Source organism: Ovis aries, chromosome 19 (genome assembly GCF_016772045.2).
Source record: "Ovis aries strain OAR_USU_Benz2616 breed Rambouillet chromosome 19, ARS-UI_Ramb_v3.0, whole genome shotgun sequence".
In the NCBI taxonomy this organism is placed as follows: Eukaryota; Metazoa; Chordata; class Mammalia; order Artiodactyla; family Bovidae; genus Ovis; species Ovis aries.
Genome location: NC_056072.1, coordinates 27,383,577 through 27,407,441, shown reverse-complemented (window position 1 = coordinate 27,407,441; position 23,865 = coordinate 27,383,577). Strand labels below are relative to the sequence as shown.

Sequence of the window (23,865 nt, the reverse complement as noted above, 5' to 3'; positions counted from 1 at the left end):
TGGGCCAAAGAACTAAATAGACATTTCTCCAAAAAAGACATACAGATGGCTAACAAACACATGAAAAGATGCTCAACATCACTCATTATCAGAGAAATGCAAATCAAAACCATAGTGAGGTACCATTTCACGCCAGTTAGAATGGCTGCGATCCAAAAGTCTACAAGCAATAAATACTGGAGAGGGTGTGCAGAAAAGGGAACCCTCTTATACTGTTGGTGGGAATGCAAACTAGTACAGCCACTATGGAGAACAGTGTGGAGATTCCTTAAAAAAACTGGAAATAGAACTACCTTATGACCCAGCAATTCCACTATTGGGCATACACACCGAGGAAACCAGAACTGAAAGAGACATGCGTACCCCAATGTTCATCACAGCACTGTTTATAATAGCCAGGACATGGAAGCAACCTAGATGTCCATCCGCAGATGAATGGATAAGAAAGCTGTGGTATATATACACAATGGAGTATTACTCAGCCACTAAAAACTATACATTTGAATCAGTTCTAATGAGGTGGGTGAAACTGGAGCCTATTATACAGAGTGAAGTAAGCCAGAAAGAAAAACAGCAATACAGTATACTAATGCATATATATGGAATTTAGAAAGATGGTAATAACCATGTATGCGAGACAACAAAAGAGACACAGATGTATAGAACAGTCTTTTGGACTCTGTGGGAGAGGGAGAGGGTGGGATGATTTGGGAGAATGGCATTGAAACATGTATAATATCATATATGAAATAAATCACCAGTCCAGGTTCGATGCATGATACAGGATGCTTGGGGCTGGGACACCGGGATGACCCAGAGGGATGGTATAGGGAGGGAGGTGGGAGGGGGGTTCAGGATGGGGAGTGCGTGTACACCTGTGGTAGATTCATGTTGATGTATGGCAAAACCACTACAATATTGTAAAGTAATTTAAATAAATTTATATACACCCATGGTGGATTCATGTCAATGTATGGCAAAACCAATACAGTATTGTAAAGCAAAATAAAGTAAAAATAAAAATTAAAAGTCCGCTATATATCTGTGTCTTTTTTGCTGTATTGCATACAGGGTCATCATTGCCATCTTTCTAAATTCCATATATATGTGTTAGTATACTGTATTGGTGTTTTTCTTTCTGGCTTACTTCACTCTGTATAATCGGCTCCAGTTTCATCCACCTCATTAGAACTGATTCAAATGTATTCTTTTTAATGGCTGAGTAATACTCCATTGTGTATATGTACCACAGTTTTCTTATCCATTCATCTGCTGACGGACATCTAGGTTGTTTCCATGTCCTGGCTATTATAAACAGTGCTGCGATGAACACTGGGGTACCTGTGTCTCTTTCAATTCTGCTTTCCTCGGTGTGTATGCCCAGCAGACACAGATGTGTATAGCGGACTTTTGGACTCAGAGGGAGAGGGAGAGGGTGAGATGATTTGGGAGAATGGCATTGAAACATGTATACTATCATGTAAGAATCGAATCGCCAGTCTATGTCCGATGCAGGATACGGCATGCTTGGGGCTGGTGCACAGGGATGACCCAGAGGGATGTTGTGGGGAGGGATGTGGGAGGGGGGTTCATGTTTGGGAACGCATGTATACCCGTAGTGGATTCATGTCAATGTATGGCAAAACCAATACAGTATTGTAAAGTAAAATAAAGTAAAAATAAAAATTAAAAAAAAAAAAGAATGTAAGAGAAATGGGGCAGGACAGAGCTGGAAGTAACTTGTCCTTTCTCTACCTGTCAACCAAGATGAGTCTTTTAGCCAACCTCTTCCAAAGAGTTGGCTATGCCACCAAGCAAAAGCCACCTAATATACTGACTGCTTCTGACTCTGCACAGTAAGAATTTCTGGCCCTAATGCACAAAATAAGGAAACCAAGGCTCAGGGGTTAAGTAACTTGACTAATACCACACCTGTGTCGTAAATGGCAGAGTCACAATTTGACCAATATCTTTTTGACTTCAATGTTCTGCTCTTTCCACTTACTAAAATTAAATCAAGAAGCAAATAAAATATACACTTAACTTCATCTGACACAATGAGTAGTATTCACAGAATTAGTATGTATGTAAATAATTATATAAATAGGCAGAAAATTAAGCTGACTGCAGTTAAGAGGAGAAGATCTGTAGGTCTTGTTTGTGGCTGGAGAATGGGAAGGAGGAGAGAAGTGATTATGATCCCTTCTTATGAGTCCCATTCAAAACCTAGTCTTGGGCTGCACCGTCTCCTCTCTTCTCTTAAATAGTAGTTTATGCTCTTACGGTGTGGGGATTATGTGGCAAATGGACCTTCGTCCTCTTCTTTTCCCAGCTGGACGCATAAGAGAAACGGAGGTATGGGTTGCGGAACCCAGCGACAGGAGAGGAATGTTCTCTGTTTTCTGAGATTCTTGTGTATTTACCCAGGTGTATCAACCTCCCTTTCAGGAAAAATTATCTTCCTCCAGGGTTCACATCCTCTGAAGGAGAAAGATGGTTCTCTATCTGGGAAGGAACTCAGGTTAGCCTTTCTCATTTTCCTAGTTATATGAGAACTTTACTTTGGACATAACTGGAATATATATGCAGCTTCACTTCCTGTCCATGCAATGATTTTGTTCAGATGGTGTTTTCCCTACTATTTTTGCTTTGCTTGGTTTCAAAGATCCTTCACAATGGAGCTTCATCATCACTTCCTTTGAGATACCTCTATGAATGGAGTTGCTTGCCCACTCCCCCGAGATGGTGGCTGAGACAACTCTTCTCTGTGCTTCTTACTGTCTTACAAACATCTCCATGACAGACAGGGTGGAAATGTCCCATTTCCTTGGGCAAGTCTCGGTTTCTATGTGTTGTCTTGGCAGGAATTACCAACAGGGCCCCCTTACTCACCAGAATGCCCCATACTGTAGAATAAACTATGTATGGTCACCTTTATCATACAGTCTCTCCCAAATTAACTTATGGGTAAATTCTCCACATTCTAAACAGAATGTGTGTGGACTCCCTGAGGGTTTATCTTTATATTCCCAGCCCATTAGTCCCTAATGTTGAAAAGATAAGAGAAACTAGTGGACAGCCTAGGACCTTCCCTGCAGACATGAAGCAGAGAGCAATCTCGAAACAACTAATATCCAGGTCCTGAAAGTTGGCAACATCACATGTGTTAAATAAATAAAATTCTCCTCTGTTACTGTAAATTTACCAGTAAGAGATTAACCTGGAGTTAAGGGTACAGTCCTTTGGCCACTTGATACGAAGAGCTGACTCACTGGAAAAGACCCTCAGGCTGGGAAAGATTGGGGGCAGGAGGAGAAGGGGACGACAGAGGATGAGATGGTTGGATGGCATCACCGACTTGATGGACATGAGCTTGAGCAAGCTCTGGGGGTTGGTGATGAACAAGGAAGCCTGGCGTGTTGCAATCCGTGGCATAACAAAGAGTTGGACACAACTGAGAGTGAACTGAAGGGTACAGGAGTGCAGGTTCCTTGAGGTCCTGGCTTATGTGCCCAGGGGTAGATGAACTGAAATTCTCCAAGCTTCATTACCTATCTGATCAGTGTGAGGGAACCGCTCTTGAGATGGGGACACCAAGGATGACGAGGAAGACAATCCAGTCTAGATTTTTGTGAAAGGAGCAATGGCAGGCAGAGAGAGAACAGCATTTTTGAATAGTATGAAGAAAAATCGACTCCAGTGTGATAAGAGACAGAGGAGCCAAGAAATGTGAGGAAATAGGAAAGGAATGGAGACAGAAACGATTTGGCAAACAAATTCTTCATCTTCATCTAAAAGCTCCAGCCAAGAGAAATACCATCTAGCAGAGTTGCTGGATAGTAACAGAGTCCCCAGACACATCTTTACAAAACAAGACTGTGGCGACTAGTGGTACTAATGGCAGAAAGGCCAAGTGGTTCTTGCTCTGACGAATTCTCTTGTTTACTGGTAAAAGTTTAGATGCTACTTCCAAGTAACATCATCAAACTATTCAGTGTCCTCAAAGGCGCAAAGTGACCAGTTGGGAGCATTTCTTGAACTCTAAAACTCCTATATTAAGCTACTCATGAAATCAGGAGATGTATTTAAAATTACATGAAAAATTTTGCTTAATATATTAAGGTATAATTTATAGACAAAATAATTAACCTTTCTGGCACAGAGTTAAGTGACTTCTAAAGAAGGAATGCAGTCATGTAACCATTGTTATAATCAAGGTCTAGAACAATTCCCTTACCCTCCAAATTCTACCATGACCCAAAAGAGACAACCTCTCCTCCCACTCTGAGCTCTGGACAAGCAGTGATCACTGTTTTGTCTGTAAAGCAGACTTTTTCAGGTATTACGTATACATGGAATCATACAGCATACAAAGCTAACTGTCTTTTAAAGCCAGCTTCTAACTACATGCAAAAAAAAAATACACTAAAATTGGCTAGTATATTTTAAAACACTGGATTATAGCTATTAATATTTGGGGAAATCTTTATTTCTTTCTTTAGAAAGCATTTAAATTTCTATAGTATTAAATGCTGCCTAAAACCTCTGAGATAACTTTAATGTGTTTAATTAGAAGTAATGGGTCATTCTTAGACTCTCTGCTGAACTGAGGCTATTGTAATAAAATATTTACTGTTATAAGCAATAGCATTCAAGAGAAAACCCCATTTTTAAAGATAATTGGCTAATGTGTTTTAAGTACCACTAAGTGATACAAAAAAGCTAAACATTCTCTAAAATATGCCAGCTGGCTTTCTCTTCTTGCATACCATGCCTATTCACATTCTCAAGCATCTTTTACAATTCTTCTTGGCTGAAAGGAGACAAAACATCCTGTTTTAATTGAAGTCTTTTGAAAATATGTGAATTTAAGTAAATGAATATAAAAGCACTAAAATTTTGACATTTACTGAAATACCACTGTATGCTTGAAAGGGTACAGCATTTCTGTTTATAAAGAAAACCTCCATTTTACAGGGTAAAAAGCAGAATAGTTCTTCTTAGTACTGGATGATACAAATATAAAAAAAAAAGAAGGGGAAAAACTTTATCAGAATTAATACTAGTAATTTAAAAGTTTAGAATATTTGTGTTCCAATCAACAAGTAGACCTTTACTTAACAAATCAATTACTATATAAATCAATTGTGATTGTTAGTCATTTAAATGATGTTGTAAAACTAGGCATCCTCTACTTACATTTAAATTTCCATCAGCTTCAGAATTAAAGATACAGGCTCTCTTTTAAGTAAATGATTTACTACTTAATGATAGGTACCTGCCTAGAAACTTTCATCCACTGCCATGCTTTCAGCTACCATCTATACACACACAACACCTAAATTTCTGTCTATAGCTCAGGCCTCATTGCTGAGTTCCAGATTCAAACAGTCAATCTCTAAACCCACATAGATATATCCAGTTGGTTTGTCAACAAGCAGATCAAACTGAAAGTTTCAAATTGAATGTATCACATTTGCCCTCACCGCCACTCTTTCTGTATTGATCCCCATATTACTAACTAGGTCTAACACAATCCTGATATCTGAAATGGAAATTTAGGATTTGACTTTTACTAGCATATTCCCTCCTCATCTTTAATTGAATAAAATCCTGTGCCCTGTTAATTTAACTGGTTCACAACCCTCTCTATTCTCTTTGCTATTTCTTTCTTAGTTTGGGCTCCAATTCTCTCTTGCTCAGACTGCTCAGTTGTTGCTAACTGGGATTGTTGCCTTAGGTTGCAATGATTTCAATTCATGCTCTCTATTGCCACCATTGTGATTTTTTAAGAACGTAAATTTTCTCTTTCTCCTGGGCATATACCCAGTTAATGGGTACATGTGTGCTAAGCCACTTCAGTTGTGTCTGACTGCTTCTGACCTTATGGACTGTAGCCCTCCAGCTCCTCTGTCCATGGGATTCCCCAGGCAGGAATACTGCAGTGGGTTGCCATGCCCTCCTCCAGGGGATCTTCCCGACCCAGGGATCAAACCTAAGTCTCTTACATCTTCTACTTTGGCAGATATGTTCTTTACCACAAGTGCCGTCTGGAAAGCCCTCAAATATCCAAAGAAAACTGTAATTCTCAAAGATATATGTACCCCAATGTTCACTGCAGCATTATTTACAATAGCCAAGACATGGAAGCAATGTAAATGTCCATCAATAGAAGAATTCTTAATACATACACACACACATATGTATACATACATAAACACACACAAACACACACAATGCAACACTACTCAGCCATTCAAACAGAATGAAATAATGCCATTGGCAGCAGCATGGATGGACCTAGAGATTATCTTACGAAGCAAAGGAAGTCAGACAGAGAAAGATACATACCATACCACACGTACGTGGACTTTAAAATATGACACAAACGAACTTATCTACAAAACATAAACCGACTCATAGAGTCAAACCTGTGCTTGCCAAGGTAGAGGAGAGGGGCAGAGGGATGCAGTGGGAGTTTGGGATTAGCAGACGCAAACTATTACAAATAGAATGGATAAACAACAAGGTCCTACTATACAGCACAGGGAACTAAATTCAGTGTCTTATGATAAACCATACGGAAAAGAACATGAACAGGACGTGTATATATGCGAACTGAATCACCTTGCTGTGCAGCAGATATTAACACTATATGGTAGATCAACTATATTTCAATGAAAATTTTAAAAATAAATAAATGTGATATTTTATTTACTATTTTATTTTATCTTGTTGCTTTCATCAGAAATAAAGTTGGAACTGTTTATTTCATTTGGTTTCCTGTGCCACTCACAATAAAGTCCTTGCTCACCTCCACGGCCTCTCTCCACAGCCTTCTCTCCTAAATCACTTTACACTTGAACAGGTTCACTGAATATCAAATGCCTATGCTGTTATGGCCTTTGTGCCTTCGCACATGCTGTTCCTCCTGCCCAGAACACTGTTCTCCAGTGGATCCTAGTCATCGTTCAAGTCTTGCTATACATATTACATCTGCCAGAAAGCCTGCTCTACCCTCTAATTAGAAGATGGGGCCTGTTCAGCTAATCACTGAACATTCTGTACTTTGCCATTTGAGTTTTATTATAACTGTCCTCTGATATCTGTCTTCATACCCTGTAAAGCTACAAATAATGGGATGGACTTCTCTAATGAAATTTAAACCTAGTGCCTAGCACATAGTAGGTATTCAAAATATTTCAAGTGAATGAATGAGCACTTAATTTTAAGAGCTCAGGAACCATTATTTCCATTATAAGCCCTTATTATCTATTCAGACCAGCTTCACTAAGACCTCTGTTGTGAAGTCATCTCTTTATTACCTTAGTTTGAAAGGTTCTCTCTACTTGAAAGCACTAACACTGGTTTCTTTAAAACTTTTCTGTAATTCAGGTGTCTCACTCACTTAGATCCACAATACTATGGCTGATGCAAAACTACAAAGCTGTTACTATGCTAATACAAAAACCTTCACACCACGTAAACTATAATTATTCAAACATATTGTGTGGTTTTCATTGGGTATATCTATCAATTTATGCAATTTTTAAAAGACACATTTAATCCTTGAATTTGTTTTTCTGGTTAGGGTTTGAATGATACTATGTACCTATATAAATACACAGATATCTACATTTATGTCTCTATAGCATCAGTTCAGTTCAGTTCAGTCGCTCAGTCGTGTCCGACTCTTTGCGACCCCATGAACTGCAGCACGCCAGGCCTCCCCGTCCATCACCAACTCCCAGAGTTCACCCAGACTCGCTTCCATCGAGTCAGTGATACCATCCAGCCATCTTATCCTCTGTTGTCCCCTTCTCCTCCTGCCCCCAATCCTTCCCAGCATCAGAGTCTTTTCCAATGAGTCAACTCTTCTCATGAGGTGGCCAAAGTACTGGAATTTAAGCTTTAGCATCAGTCCTTCCAAAGAAATTCCAGGGATGATCTCCTTCAGAATGGACTGGTTGGATCTCCTTGCAGTCCAAGGGACTCACAGGAGTCTTCTCCAATACCACAGTTCAAAAGCATCAATTCTTCGGCACTCAGCCTTCTTCACAGTCCAACTCTCACATCCATAAATGACCACAGGAAAAACCATAGCCTTGACTAGACGGACCTTAGTCAGCAAACTAGATATAAATATAGACATGTGTTTATGCATGTGTGTGTGTGTGTGTGTGCTTGGTCACTTCAGTGATGTCTGGCTCTTTGCGACCCCATGGATTGTAGCCCACCAGGCTCCTCTTCCTGTTGGATTCTCCAGGCAAGAAAACTGGAGTGGGCAGCCTTTCCCTTCTCCAGGGGATCTTTCCAACCCAGGAATTGAAGCTGTGTCTCTTATGTCTCCTGTATTGGCAGGCAGGTTCTTTACCACTAGCATCACCTGAGAATGTATATAGAGGTTTAATGAAAGAACAACTGTCAACAACCCCTAAGCTAGGCTAGGGAAAGCTTTCCTATTTAACCTAAGTTTCTTATTCACTGACAAACCCATCGTAATTTACCTAAAAACACCAAACAAAACAAAAAACAAAGTACAACCAAAGTAACTAAGTAAGAAATGGATTGAAAATCTTGCCATAAATATGTTACCAAAAAAATTTTTGCCTTATCTTATATTTTTAAATTCATCAGTGAATTCATTTGTCCCCAAGAAGAGATCTGAATCTGCGTGTATTATGCTGGAACAGCCCATGATTGAACAACCACAATAAATCTATCATTTAAAGTGCTTCCCCAATTTGGCTTAAGGCTGCAGACCAAGAGGGATAGATATGGGGTTTCTGTTGCCAAGTGATGGCTGAGACCCACTCCAATTTCACATGAACTTGGAGAAGATTCAGCTCTGCAACTTGTTCCATAATTGCTTCGAGCAGCTTTTCCCCTAAGCATCGAGGCCCTGGCTTATCAGTGCTGTTGCTGTCCAAAGAGATAAAAGTAAAATCCAAACCACCAGCCCCGGTGCCATACACTGAGTTTTGGTGTTTCCCCAACATTTTTATGTTAAATCCTAGTCTCCAATGTGATGGTGTTCAGAGGCAGGGCCTCTAGGAGGGGATTTGGTCATGAGGGTAGATAGAACCTTGATGAACAGGATTAGTGCCCTTATAGACAAGACCTCAGAGAGCTCTCTGGCTCTTTCTGCCTTGTCAAGGAGATAATGAGAAGGCAGATGTCCTTACCAGAATTCAGCCATCCTGGCACCCTGATTCTGGGCATCCATCCTACAGAACTGTGAGAAATAAATTTCCAGTGTTTAAGCCATCCAGTTTATGGCGTTTTGTTGTAAAATCTCAAACTAAGATGCCTGTGAAAAAGTGCAGCACTATGACCCTTGCCTTAAATGTGTTTCCTCTTTTTAACCTCATTTTTATACCTGAAAGTTTCCTTATTCACTGAGGAGATGTTAGAAGTACTTCAAATGGGAGGTTCAGGAGGGAGAAGACATATGCATGCCTATGGTTGATTCATGTTGATGTATGGCAGAAAGCAGCACAATATTGTAGAGCAATTATCCTCCAGTTAAAAATAAAGGCACTTAATAAGACAACTAAAAAAAAGAAATACATCATACAAAGTAGAAGGTTAGAAGGCTTAAAGGGGCTTCCCTGGTGGCTCAGATGGTGAAGATTCCACCTGCAATGCAGGAAAGCCAGGTTTGATACAGAGGTCAGAGAAACATTAATAAACATGAGACAGGGTTGGAGTGACCACCACTTTCCCCCCTTTCCTCTTAAATCATAATCTCAATTTCTCATTGGGCATATTCCCATCCAGGAAAGAAATCTGTATTTCCCAATCTCTATGGTAGCTACATTCGGCTAGGGAACTAACTTTGACAAACTGGGTCAGGGAACTAATTTTCCATGAGGAAAATTGTTGGATGGAACTTCTGGGAAGTTTCTTAAAAGGAAGACCTTGATTTCTACCTTCCTCTCTCCTGTCATCAGGGGATGACACTGGAAAGAATGTCTTTGAGAGGCTGAAGCCATCCAGCAGCCAGCCTGGTTCACGATGGGAAGCTGGAAGCAACAAGATAAAAAAGGTATGTATCTTTGATAAGTGTGGACTCCGGGTAGCCTTAACTGCCAACCTTTCAAGAGACCAACCAATCAATGAGTAGCCCAACCTACCAACAAAAACTTCTATGTCTTTCAGCCACTGCTTCTTCCAAAGTTTTATTTATAATGTAGAACAGACTGGTTCCAAAAGGAAAAGGAGTATGTCAAGGCTGTATATTGTCACCCTGCTTATTTAACTGATATGCAGAGTACATCATGAGAAACGCTGGACTGGAAGAAACACAAGCTGGAATCAAGATCGCCAGGAGAAATCTCAGTAACTTCAGATATGTAGATGACACCACCCTTATGGCAGAAAGTGAAGAGGAACTAAAAAGCCTCTTGATGAAAGTAAAAGAGGAGAGTGAAAAAGTTGGCTTAAAACTCAACATTCAGAAAATGAAGATCACAGCATCCGGTCCCATCACTTCATGGGAAATAGATGGGGGAACAGTGGAAACAGTGTCAGACTTTGTTTTTTTGGGCTCCAAAATCACTGCAGATGGTGACTGCAGCCATGAAACTAAAAGACACTTACTCCTTGGAAGAAAAGTTATCACCAACCTAGACAGCATATTCAAAAGCAGAGACATTACTTTGCCGACTAAGGTCCATCTAGTCAAGGCTATGGTTTTCCTGTAGTCATGTATGGATGTGAGTGTTGGACTGTGAAGAAGGCTGAGTGCCGAAGAATTGATGCTTTTGAACTGTGGTGTTGGAGAAGACTCTTGAGAGTCCCTTGGACTTCAAGGAGATCCAACCAGTCCATTCTGAAGGAGATCAGCTCTGGGATTTCTTTGGAAGGAATGATGCTAAAGCTGAAACTCTGGTACTTTGGCCACCTCATGCGAAGAGTTGACTCATTGGAGAAGACTTTGATGCTGGGAGGGATTGGGGGCAGGAGGAGAAGGGGACGACAGAGGATGAGATGGCTGGATGGCATCACTGACTCGATGGACGCGACTCTGAGTGAACTCCGGGAGTTGGTGATGGACAGGGAGGCCTGGCGTGCTGCAATTCATGGGGTCACAAAGAGTCGGACACGACTGAGCGGCTGAACTGAACTGACTTAACCTCATTGGTCTGTATAGTAAAAGCTATAGTTTTTCCAGTAGTCATGTACAGATGTCAGAGTTGGACCATAAAGGAGGCTGGCACCCAAGAACTAAGGTTTTTGAACTGTGCTGCTGGAGAAGACTTTTGACAGTGAAGAGATCAAACCAGTCAATCCTAAAGGAAATCAACCCTGAATATTCATTGGAAGGACTGATGTTGAAGCTGAAGTTCCAATACCCTTTGGCTACTTGATGAGAAGAACCATTTGTCTGGAAAAGACCCTGATACTGGGAAAGTATGAGGGCAGGGGCAGGGGGTGACAAAAGATGAGATGGTTGGATGGCATCACTGATTCAATGGATGTGAGTTTGAGCAAACTCAGGGAGACCGTCAAGGACAGGGAAGCCTGGTGTGCTGCAGCTCACAGGGTTGCAAAAAGTCAGACATGACTTAGCAACTGAACAATGCTAACAACAACCACTTAGCAACTGAACAATGCTAACAACCACCACTACCCCATTCCTATTGATCGGTGTATCTACAGACAGTGGGTACCATGGTAAATGCTTACTTTATAGCAGCTGTATAAGGTGGGAGTTTATCTTTCAGTGTCCTATCTTTTTGCTTTTTCATACTGTTCATGGGGTTCTCAAGGCAAGAATACTGAAGTGGTTTGCCATTCCCCTCTCCAGTGGACCACATTTTGTCAGAACTCTCCACCATGACCTGTCAGTCTTGGGTGGCCCTACATGGCATGGCTTGTAGTTTCATTGAGTTAGACAAGGCTATAGTTCTAGTTTGATTAGTTTTCTGGGATTGTGGTTTTCATTCTGTCTGCCCTCTGAAAGATAAGGATAAGAGGCTTTATGGAAGCTTCCTGATGGGAGAGACTGACTGTGGGGGAAACTGGGTCTTGTTCTGATAGGTGGGGCTATGTTCAGTAAATATTTAATCTATTGATGTGCAGGGCTGTGTTCCCTCCCTGTTGTTTGATGTGAGACCAAACTATGGAAGGAGTAATGAAGATAATGGTCACCTCCTTCAAAAGGTCTTGTTCACCCACGGTTGTATTCAGCACTCCTGACCCTGCAGTAAGCCACGGTCAACCCATGCCTCCACCAGAGACACCTGGACACTCACAGGCAAGTCTGGGTCAGTCTCTTGTGGGGTCACTGCTCCTTTTGTCTGGGTCCAGGTGCACCCAAGGTTGTCTGTGCCCTCCAAGTCTGTCTCCTCAGTCCTGCATAAGTTCTGTAATTAAATCCACTGGCCTCCAAAGTCAAATTCCCTGGGGGCATTCTTAGTCCCTTTGCCAGATCCCCAGGATGGGAAATCTGTGGTGGGTCCTAGAACTTTCTTAACAGTGTGAGAATTTATTTGGTATAATTGTTCTGCAGTTTGTGGGTCATCTGCTCGGTGACTCTATGGTGGCGTTAATGGTGACCTCCTTCAGGAAGGCCTATGCCACATGCTTTGTGACCCAGGTCTGCGGCACCCAGAGCCCCTGACCCTGGGACAGGCCACTGTTGAACCGTGCCTCCACAGGAGATACTGACACAGTCAAAGGCAGGTCTGGCTCAGTCTCTGTGGGGTCTTTGGGACCTGGCGCATACAAGGTTTTGTTTGAGCCCTCCAAGTGTATCTGACGGGTATGGGGTTTGATTCTAAACATGATTGTGCCCCTCCTATCGTCTTGTGGGGCTTCTCCTTTGCCTTGGACATACTTTTTTTTTTTTTTGGTTGGTATTCAACATTCTCCTGTTGATGGTTGTTCAGCAGCAACTTGTAATTTGGGAGTTCTCACAGGAGAAGATGAATGTATGTCCTTCTATTATGCCATCTTGCTCCCAATATGAAAAGGCAAAAAAATGTGACACTGAAAGGTGAACTTCCCAGCTGGGTAGGTGCCCAGTATACTACTGGAGAAGACTGGAAATAACTCCAGAAAGAAGGAAGAGACAGGGCCAAAGTGAAAACAATACCCAGTTGTGGATGTGACTGGTGATGGAAATAAATTCCAGTGCTGTAAAGAACGATATTGCATAGGAACCTGGAATGTTAGGTCCATGAATCAAGACAAATAGGAAGCGGTCAAACAGGAGACAGCAAGAGTGAACATCAATGTTTTAGGAATCAGTGAACTAAAATGGATTGGGATGGGTGAATTTAATTGAGATGACCATTTTATCTACTACTGAGGACAAGAATCTCTTAGAAAAAATAGAGTAGCTTTCATAGTCAACAAAAGAGTCCAAAATGCAGTACTTGGGTACAATCTCAAAAATGACAGAATGATCTCTGCTTGTTTCCAAGGCAAACTATTCAATATCACAGTAATCCAAGTCTATGCTCCAACCACTACTGCCCAAGAAGTTGAAGTTGAAATGTTCTATGAACACCTACAACTAGAACTAACACTCAAAAGAGAAGTCCTTTTCATCATAGGGGACTGGAATGCAAAAGTAGGAAGTCAAGAGATACCTGGAGTAACAGGCAAATCTGGCTTTAGAGTACAGAATGAAGCAGGACCAAGGATAACAGAGTTTTGCCAAGAGAATGCTCTGGTCATAGCAACCCTCTTTCAACAACACAGGAGAAGACTCTACACATGGACATCACCAGATGGTCAATACTGAAATCAGGTTGATCATATTCTTTGCAGCCAAAGATGGAGAGGCTCTATACAGTCAGCAAAAACAAGACCAGGAGTTGACTGTGGCTCAGATCATGAAGTCCTATTGCCTAATTCAGACTTAAATTGAAGGAAGTAGGGAAAACCAGTAGACCACTCAGGTATGACCTAAATCAAGTCCCTAATAATTATACAGTGGAAGTGACAAATATATTCAAGGGATTGGATCTGATAGAGTGCCTGAAGAACTATGGATGGAGGTTCGTGACATTGTACAGGAGGCAGTGATCAAGTCCATCCTAAAGAAAAAGAAATGCAAAAAGGCAAAATGGTTGTCTGAGGAGACCTTACAAATAGCTGAGAAAAGTAGAGAAGCTAAGGGAAAGGAGAAAAGGGAAGATATACCCATCTGAATGTGAGTTTCAAAGAATAACAAGGCAAGATAAGAAAGCTTTCCTCAGTGATCAGTGCAAAGAAATAGAGAAAAACATTAGAATGGGAAAGACTAGAGATCTCTTCAAGAAAATTAGAGATACCAAGGGGACATTTCATGCAAAGATGGGCACAATTAAGGACAGAAATTGTTGGACCTAACAGAAGCAGAAGATATTAAGAAGAGATGGCAAGAATACACAGAAGAACTATACAAAAAAGATTTTCATGACCCAGATAACCATGATGGTGTGATCACTCACCTAGAGCCAGACATCTTGGAATGGGAAATCAAGTGGGCCTTAGGTAATTATCACTATGAACAAAGCTAGTGGAGGTGATGGAGTTCCAGTTGAGCTATTTCAAATCCTAAAAGATGATGCTGTGAAAGTGCTACACTCAATATGCCAGCAAATCTGGAAAACTCAGCAGTGGCCACAGGACTGGAAAAGGCCAGTTTTCATTCCAATCCCAAAGAAAGGCAATGCCAAAGAATTGTCAAACTACCTCACAGTTGCACTCATCTCACATGCTAACAAAGTAATACTCTAAATTCTCCAAGCCAGACTTCAACAGTTCATGAACTGAGAACTTCCAGATGTTCAAGCTGGATTTAGAAAAGGCAGAGGAACCAGAGATCAAATTGCCAACATCCATTGGAGCTTTGAAAAAGCAAGAAAGTTCCAGAAAAACATCCTATTTCTGCTTTATTAACTACACCAAAGCCTTTGACTGTGTGGATCACAACAAATTGTAGAAAATTTTTCAAGAGATGGGAATACCAGATCACCTTACCTTCCTCCTGAGCAATTTGTATGTAAGTCAAGAAACAATAATTAGAACCAGAGATGAAACAATAGACTTTCCATATCATGAAAGGAGTACATCAAAGCTGTATACTGTCACCCTGCTTATTTAATTTATATGCAGAGTATATCCTGTGAGATCTGGGCTGGATGAAGCACAAGCTGGAATCAAGACTGCCGAGAGAAATATCAATAACCTCAGATATGCAGATGACACCACCCTTATGGCAGAAAGCAGAGAAGAACTAAAGTGCCTCTTGATGAAAATGAAAGAAGAGAGTGAAAAAGCTGGCTTAAAATTCAACATTCAGAAAACTAAGATCATGGCATCTGGTCCCATCAATCCATGGCAAATAGATGGGAAACAATGGAAACACTGGGCTCCCAAATTACTGCAGATGGTAACTGCCACCATGAAATTAAAAGACACTTGCTCCTTAGAAGTAAAGCTATGACCAACCTTGACAGCATATTAAAAATCAGAGACCTTATTTTGCTGACCAAGATCCATCTAGTCAAAGCTATGTTTTTTCCAGTAGTCATGTATGTATGTGAGAGCTGGACTATAAAGAAAGCTGAGCGCTGAAGAATGGATGCTTCTGAACTGTGGTGTTGGAGAGTCCCCTGGACTGCAAGAAGATCAAACCAGTCAATCCTAAAGGAAATCAACTCTGAGTATTCATTGGAAGTACTGATGCTGAAGTTGAAACTCCAATACTTTGGCCACCTGATGGGAAGAACTGACTGATTGGAAAATACCCTGATGCTGGGAAAGATTGAAGGCAGGAGCAGAAGGGGATGATAGAGGATAAGATACTGGATGGCATCATCAACTCGATGGACATGAGTTTGAGCAAGCTGTGGGAGTTGGTGATTGACAGGGTAGCCTGGCATACTGTAGTCAATGGGGTCATGAAGAGTCAGACATGGCTGAGTAACTGAACTGAAGGTAGGAATTATTATCTCTCTCTTATGTATGAGGATATTAATGTTTATAGGTATTAGAGAAGTGACCTAGTGATACTCATGTAGCAAGTGGCCAAGTAAGAAATACCAGGTGAGATTCTAGACCTTAATTTTTTTTGTACATCATCCCATCATTATGTAAACTGAAAGTTGCTCAGTCATCTCCAACTCCTGGGATCCCATGGACTATAGAGTCCATGGAATTCTTCAGGCCAGAATACTGGAGTGGGTACCCATTTCCTACAACTGCTTTGTAGTTGGATTATGTACCAGTTGAGCCACAAGGGTAGCCCACCATTCTCTAAAGTGGGAGTAAATCTCTCCTGTGTGCCTTCAGCTAAACCTGCTAATCTTTTGTCCTCTTTTAATGTTAAGATTAAAACCTCTGCCTACTATAGGCACTACTGTGAGAACAAGTGTGTTTATTATTGTGCAAAGCATTTAAGTCCTTGGAACATAATTACTATTTAATTTATGTATACAATTAGAAGTCCTTAAAATGCTTTCAACAACAAAAATGTCAACATTTATACAGAAAGGTTTAACTTGCAGCATTGTAAAAATTAAATAGTTTGTATCTTGACCTGTTTAAACTGGCTTGGACAACTAAATTCAAAATCACTAATTACTTTTCTGTTCCAGAAATCTATTCTGTACTGCCTAGCACTTGGTTAGATTGTGTTTCCTAATGGCTCAGTTCACAATTTTGCCTTGTCATCCTGCTGTGGCTGCCTGAGGCATAAAGTATCATATAGTCCCCCACAAAGTATCATAGAAATAGCAGATTGTGTTATCCTAACCAACTCACAAAAATAACTTTGGGACTATAATCTAAAAGCAGTTCAACCTGGCTGTCTGCAGTAAGCCTTAGCAGTTTTGGAAAAGTAAATTTACATTTCTTGGTCTAAGAAATTGCTTTCTTGTTTTCCTCCATCTCCAAAAAGAATAATTTGGACCCCATGACTTCAAAGGCTGAGACCACCTCTCAGATTCTGTGTTTTCTATACACAATGTTGCCCTGAAAACGCTTCATGGTTATGCCCTAGCTATGGAATTCACTCTGGCTATGTGACTTTAGGCAAATTACATAATTCCTCTAAGCTTTAGTTGTTTCATTAGTGACAAGGAGATAGTAATATGATATAAATAGCACAGAGCTGCAGAAATATTTAAAGGAAATAATATGTGTGGCATTCTGTATCAGTTTCCTTTTTCTCCAGTTACAAGTTACTATAAACTTAGTGGCCTAAAACAACACACATGTATTATATTATAGTTCTGGAGGTCAGAGGTCCAGTATGGGTCACAGCGGGCTAAAATCAAGGGGTTGTTAGTGTTGCGCTACTTTTTGCTGTCATCGTTGTTGTTCAATCGATAAGTCATGTCAGACTCTTGCAACCCCACGGACTGTAGCCTGCCAGGCTCCTCTGTCCCTGGGATTTCCAAAGGCAAGAATACCGAAGTGTGATGCCTTTCCTCTTCCAGGGGATCTCCGACCCCACCCCACACCCAGCCCCTGCCATCCCCCAGGGATTAAATGAATGTCTTCTGCATTGGGAGGTGGATTCTTTACCACTGAGCCACTTGGGAAGCCCTGTGTTACTCTGGAAGGTTCTGAAATCATTTTCTGCTCCTTCATATTGTTGGAAGAATTCACTTCATTAAAGTTGTGGGACTGATATCCCTATTTCCTTGCTGACTGTCAACTGAGGATTTTCCCAATTGATAGAGGAATCTGGAATTCCTTTGTACATTGGCCCCCTCCCACCATCTTCAAAGTCAGCAGTCCCAATTAGGGTCTCCCTCATGCTGGAAATCTCTCCTGCACCTTCCTTCATTATCATACATTTCTTTCAAACACTTGTGCTATCTTCTTCCCCTTTCAAGTGCCCAACCAGAGGATCCAAGATAATCTCCCCATTTTAAGTTGTTGGCAACCTCAATTTCACCTTTAACTTTCATTATCTTTTGTCATGTGACATAATATAATCAAATTCTCCAGAAGAAGGACATGGACATGTTTGCAGCTATCATTCCACTTATCAGAAGCTTTCGGCACAAGGTTCCAAGGGGAAGTACTCAATCAATAATAACAATACCCAATACTTATGTTTACTCTCTGCCAGGTTCTGACCTAAGTGCTGTATAGATATTTATGGGTTTTATCCACATACCAACCCTCATAATGTGATATATGTGCTAATTCTATTAATTAACAAATGAGGACTCAAAACACACAAAGAGTAAGTCACTTCCTTGATCTGGTAAAAGAATACAGATTGGAACCCGACAGTCTTGCTCCAAAATCTGTGCTTTTAACTAAGCCCTATTCTGCTTCTTCATTTTAAATGTTATCATAGCAGTCAGGAAATCAAGAGAGCCTTTGCTTAAACTAATACCCATAAAATTACTTCAACATAGGGCAACAAGATTGATATTCATCGGGCGTATGCTGCTGTCTTCTATTTTCTTTGCCCTGAGACGTTGGGCCACCAGGAGCTGAGAGAGAGCCTGGGTCCAGGGCCTGCATTCTTTTGTCATTCCAGTTTTGAGTCTTACCAGTCAAATGGGGAAGAAACTCATTTCTAAAATACTCTATGTTGGAAGAGGTGAGGTACATCTGTTTTTATATTTCAAAACCTGATTAGTATCATCTCAAGAGTATCACAAACAAAAATACTGCTATTGTGGTTCCTGAACACCTCACATTTTATTGAAATGCTACTGTATTTCATTTCATGTTGAAAGCCTCCTTCAGCATTGCTATGGAAGGCAAGAAGCAGGTAAATCACCACCTTTATGGGCAACAGAATACCTTTCACTTTCCTGAACGATCACCTCTCCTTTCTTCCAGGAGGAGAGTGCCCTGGGGGAAGCTCTGGGTTTACAATCCAAGTTGACCTCACTGCCCACCTGCACCTGAATCAACTTTTTCATTGGGGTCTTTGAAAAATCTGGAGCAGAAGCTGAAAAAGAAGAAAGAATATGAATTTGATTTTATTTCTTTAAATTCCCATAAATTCCAAAGGTTGACTTTATAATGATTTTTTTTAAAGGTTCTTGACGGGTAAGCTATTACTACATGATTTATTTGACTGACTGGGGACCACTTACAAGATGTTTTCAATGCTCAAAAGCTAATTCCTACTATTGTGTTTTCTGGCAAGTCCTAATTCTTGAGACAGTTACTTTATATGAAAATTTTAAGTTTACCATGAGCTTTTAAAATAGCTCAGTCACAAATTTAATAACACTAAAAACATTTATCATAGAATGTTCTTGAAAGTTCCATAAAGATAACAGGGTCAGTCTCTCTCGTGACTTCAAAGACAGTGTGTGGCGCAGTGCCTGACAGTCAGTGGGTACTCAGCAATGTTTATTGAGTAAAGGCTGAGTGCTGAACACTTATTCCCTTGTATAAACATTATTAAGATCTATTATAAAATTTTCATGTGGTTAGCTTTTACTTCAAAGTTGGAGAAGTATAACATGCATTATTACACTATGTTACAATATTCCATTAATTACTATCATCTGTAGAAAACACGTTTGCTAATAATGCATGGAATGCTTATCTTGAAACAATGTCTCTGAACATTCAAGAGACAAAATGATATATCATTTGAAGGAAAGTATATGTTAATCAGAAAATCATCTTCCTTTTACTGCAAATGTGGAAAAAAGTTAAGAACTCAGTGCATTTCTATAAATATCTAATCTTCTTTCCTATGGCATATCCCAGGGAATATAATTTATTTTTTAATAACTGGATATCATACAATGAATTATATGATACCTATACGTGATTGCAGATAAAGAAGATATGTTATCTTGGAGGTTGCTGGCCTTAAAAATTAAGATTCTAAGAGAATGCTGCTGCTGCTGCTGCTGCTGCCGCTTCAGTCGTGTCAGACTCTGTGCGACCCCATAGACAGCAGGCTCCTCCATCCCTGGGATTCTCCAGGCAAGAACACTGGAGTGGGTTGCCATTTCCTTCTCCAGTGCATGAAAGTGAAAAGTGAAAGTGAAGTTGCTCAGTTGTGTCTGACTCTTCGCGACCCCATGGACTGCAGCCCACCAGGCTCCTCCGTCCATGGGATGTTTCAGATGAGAGTACTGGAGTGGGCTGCCATTGCCTTCTCCAAGTCTAAGAGAATAATTTTTACTAAAACAAGCCAAAAATATCTTTATATATTAGTATAATCTCTTTCTAAACATAGGTCATATTTTTTTCCCATACAAAAACCCCATGCAACACTAGGCAGAGATTGATTTGGTTTAAGATGAATCAACTATGGTTTATAAGACTAATTAAGAGTACAGCAGGCTTCAACGTCAGATATGTGCACATTCCACCTCCTGTCTGTTGTAATACCATATGTCTCTGTCATGGATAATGCCAGCCAGATTTTCAGGTGATGATCTGCTCTTCCCAGGCTTTAGTCTGCTTGGTACAGGTGATGTGTTTCTAACTTCCAGGCACCAAGAGACACCTGTTTTCCTTAAACCAGTGTTTTTCCATGAAACATATAACATTTTGGCTATCTTGGGCACTGAAGGACATTGAGCAGTCTCTCTGGCATCTGTCTGCAAGATGCCAGGAGCATATGCAGGCTCCATCCTTTGTTATTATACCCTTACACTGTGGCAGCCAAAAATGTCTCCAGACATTTCCCACTATTTCCAGGGTGCAAAACCGTCCCCAGTAGGGAAGCACTGAGTTAGATCAATCAGGACTGTGACTTGCACTTAAGCAATTAAGAAAGCTATCCTTCTTTCACTAGATTGACTCTGATAATGAAAATTGAATGTCCTGGGGATCATCATATGAGGCCTGAGAGTGGTGATGATGTTAGAACCCTGAGTCAAATCAAACTGAAATCCAAATTCTCTATTTTAATTACAATGAACAATAAATTTCCCCACTCCCCTTCTCTCTCCCTCTTTCCCACCCTCTTCCTTGTTCTCTTCCCTCCTCCTTCCCTCCTACCCTTCCTTTCTTCCTCCTCTCTTTCTTTCCTATCTATACTATATGTTATGCCCTGACAATTTTGGTTGGACTTGAAGTCATTTGCACCTTACAGTGTCTTTTCTGGACAATGGGTCTAAACATAACATTTTCTTTCTTAAGTAGTTGAGCCTCGGTTAGTTAAAGCTCTGGTGTGCCCCAAACTTGAAGCTTCCAGCAGAGTTATTAAAGACAAAGACAACAACTCCTTTTGGATCAATAAACTATTGATTTGAATTTTGATATTTACTTTTATGGACCAGCAACTGAGAACACCAGAGTCACTTATTCTCCTAAAAGGTACTAATTAGTTCATACTATTGGTGCTGGATAAGGATGTTTTAGCTCAACACTCTCTCCCTATTGTTTCTCTATTTCCAACTTTGGGTTTAATTCTGGCCGTAATTGCTGCTTTTCCTTAGAAATCATTAAATTGTATGCCTCGATTAAAAACTCTGCATGATTCTGCTGCGATACTGAAAAGGTTATTAGATGTAGGAATCTAATATGAAAGGTAAATATTTCTGCTTCTGGCAAAAATGGAGGATTTAAGAAAAATAAATTAAGATGAGAAAGTTGGTCTTACCCATGACCTTGAGCTCAGCACTAGAATAGACGAGACCATGTTTGTTCTCTGCTATGCACTGGAACATGCCAGAATCGGTCACATTTAGGTTTGATATTGTAAGGGCACCATTTTCTATCTGTATTCTCTCCTAGACAATAATAAAAATGCCTTGCATATAAATGTATATACCATTTTAGATGAAAAATGATAACCACTGAATATTATTTCAATCATGCAACAGTGTCCTTAATTTCCCTCATAGTATTAGGCAATCTGACCTGAAATTTAAATGATTCCCTTATTTGAAATGCTGAGAATGACTTAACAGCTAGACATTAAAAATACTCATAAATCTACTGCAGTCAAAAAGTATATAAGTAAAATAAATAACAAAGCATAAATGGAAAATATTGCAACTATTTCATTTTTCCCTATGGATAAAGTTGCAGATTTTAAGAAATGTACCAGGTTTCCCACCCATGAACTGGAAAGGTTTTCACCAGTTTTTAAAGATGGTGACGATAACCCTGTACGCGAGACAGCAAAAGAGACACAGATGCATAGAACAGACTTTTGGACCCTGTGGGAGAGGGAGAGGGTGAGATGATTTGGGAGAATGGCATTGAAACATGTACAATATCATGTAAGAAATGAATCGCCAGTCTAGGTTCAATGCAGGATACAGGATGCTTGGGGCTGGTGCACTGGGATGACCCAGAGAGATGGTATGGGGAGGGAGGTGGCAGGGGGTTCAGGATTGGGAACTCATGTACACCTGTGGCGGATTCATGTTGATGTATGGCAAAACCAATACAGTATTGTAAAGTAAAATAAAGTAAAATTTAAAAAAAATTTAAAAAATAAAATCATGCAAATTGAAGACATAATAAATTCTGTGTATTAAAAAGGGTGCTGGAAAACATATATCTATTTAAGGTTTGTAGGTATTATGAATGGTTATGTGGAGAAATCTGAAGGAACATAAGTGACTTAGTACAACAATTTTTAAAAAGTGCAAAAATTACGTGGCTTGAGAAGTGACTGAGAAAATACTCATTTAACAAGGTAAGGATATAACTGATACACTTATTCTCCAGAGGCCATCCATGTTATCAAACAGGAAAAATGGAAATCACATTCTACGTATGATTAAAATAAAGCCTTCTCTAATTTCAAAATGAAAAAAAAAGTGCAGTGGACCTCTGAACAACAAAGTTTGAACTATGGGGGGGTCCACTTACTTGCATACTTTTTCATTGAAAACTGCAGATACTACAGGACCTCACAGTCCCTGGTTGGTTGCATCCATGGATCAGGGACACAGAGAACTGATTATAAATTATACAAGAGCTAACACTTGCATTGTTCATAGGTTGACTTTATATCATGAACTAAATTCATAAAATAATCTTTCTCCAATGAAATTCAATACTGAAAATATTTCCTCCTTGGAAGACTGGGTACTTGATTTTATCCTTTTTTCCCTTGCACCACTTCTCAGATGAATGTGATAAAAACTCTTCAGATGAATGTGTGCAAACTCACCAGTTTACTCTGGCAGATGGTACCAGAAAAGGCATTTATACAAAGTGGGAAAAAGGCGTATTAACCAGGCACATGACCTTACCTCAAGCACAAGGGCTTCTCCATTTTTCAACCATCGGTAGGAAGGTTTGGGCTTACCACTAGCCCGACATTCCCAGTAAAGACTGTCCTCCACTGCTAATTCTACATCTTTTATGAGTTGAACCCAATGAGGCTTTGCTGCAATGAAAAAAAAAAAAGAAATTCAAACCACTCCACAATAAAAAACAAATACTTTATCCACATAAGTATAAGTGGATATGACTATGGGCAATAACAGATTAATGTAAACTAATGTAATGTAAGTGGCTAAATTGTATTTAATTCACTAGGTATTTACTAAGTGGGTATGTGAAACATTTCTAGATTTGAGAATGGATGTTACAACCTGCCCTTTCCTGAGTCAAATTCATTATGCTTTCTGTTTTCAAAATTCTGGGCACTGTATTACGTTCTTCAGATATCAGCAGAAAAATGCAGGTACACAAACTATATAGATTTTCTTGTCCAAGTACATTTTTGAATTATGAGCTCACAACTGATGACAACTTAATATGTGAATGACGGCAGATACCAGTCTTAATTATGCACTAAAAATCAGCATCAATAGAAGAGAAACTTGTATAGCAGAAGAAAAAAAAATATTGCCTTCAAGTTAGAAATAACTCTTAATTAAATACAAACCAGTGAACATCTTATGAACCTCTGTGCAAATTAAAATGAAAGCAGGGAAAGATGGATAAATTCGT

At 40.0% G+C, this 23,865-nt stretch overlaps 1 protein-coding gene across 1 annotated transcript in view; it reads right to left on the bottom strand.

The window, feature by feature from the left end:
* Window positions 1-23,865, bottom strand: part of CNTN3 (contactin 3) — a 408,740-nt gene that overhangs the window by 97,764 nt on the left and 287,111 nt on the right. Inside the window, exons 9-11 of the mRNA XM_015102330.4 lie at window positions 23,160-23,296; window positions 21,551-21,680; window positions 18,772-18,922 (exon numbers count right to left, since the gene is read on the bottom strand). Coding sequence (XP_014957816.3) covers window positions 18,772-18,922; window positions 21,551-21,680; window positions 23,160-23,296 — 418 coding nt within the window. The remainder of the gene's footprint in view (window positions 1-18,771; window positions 18,923-21,550; window positions 21,681-23,159; window positions 23,297-23,865) is intronic.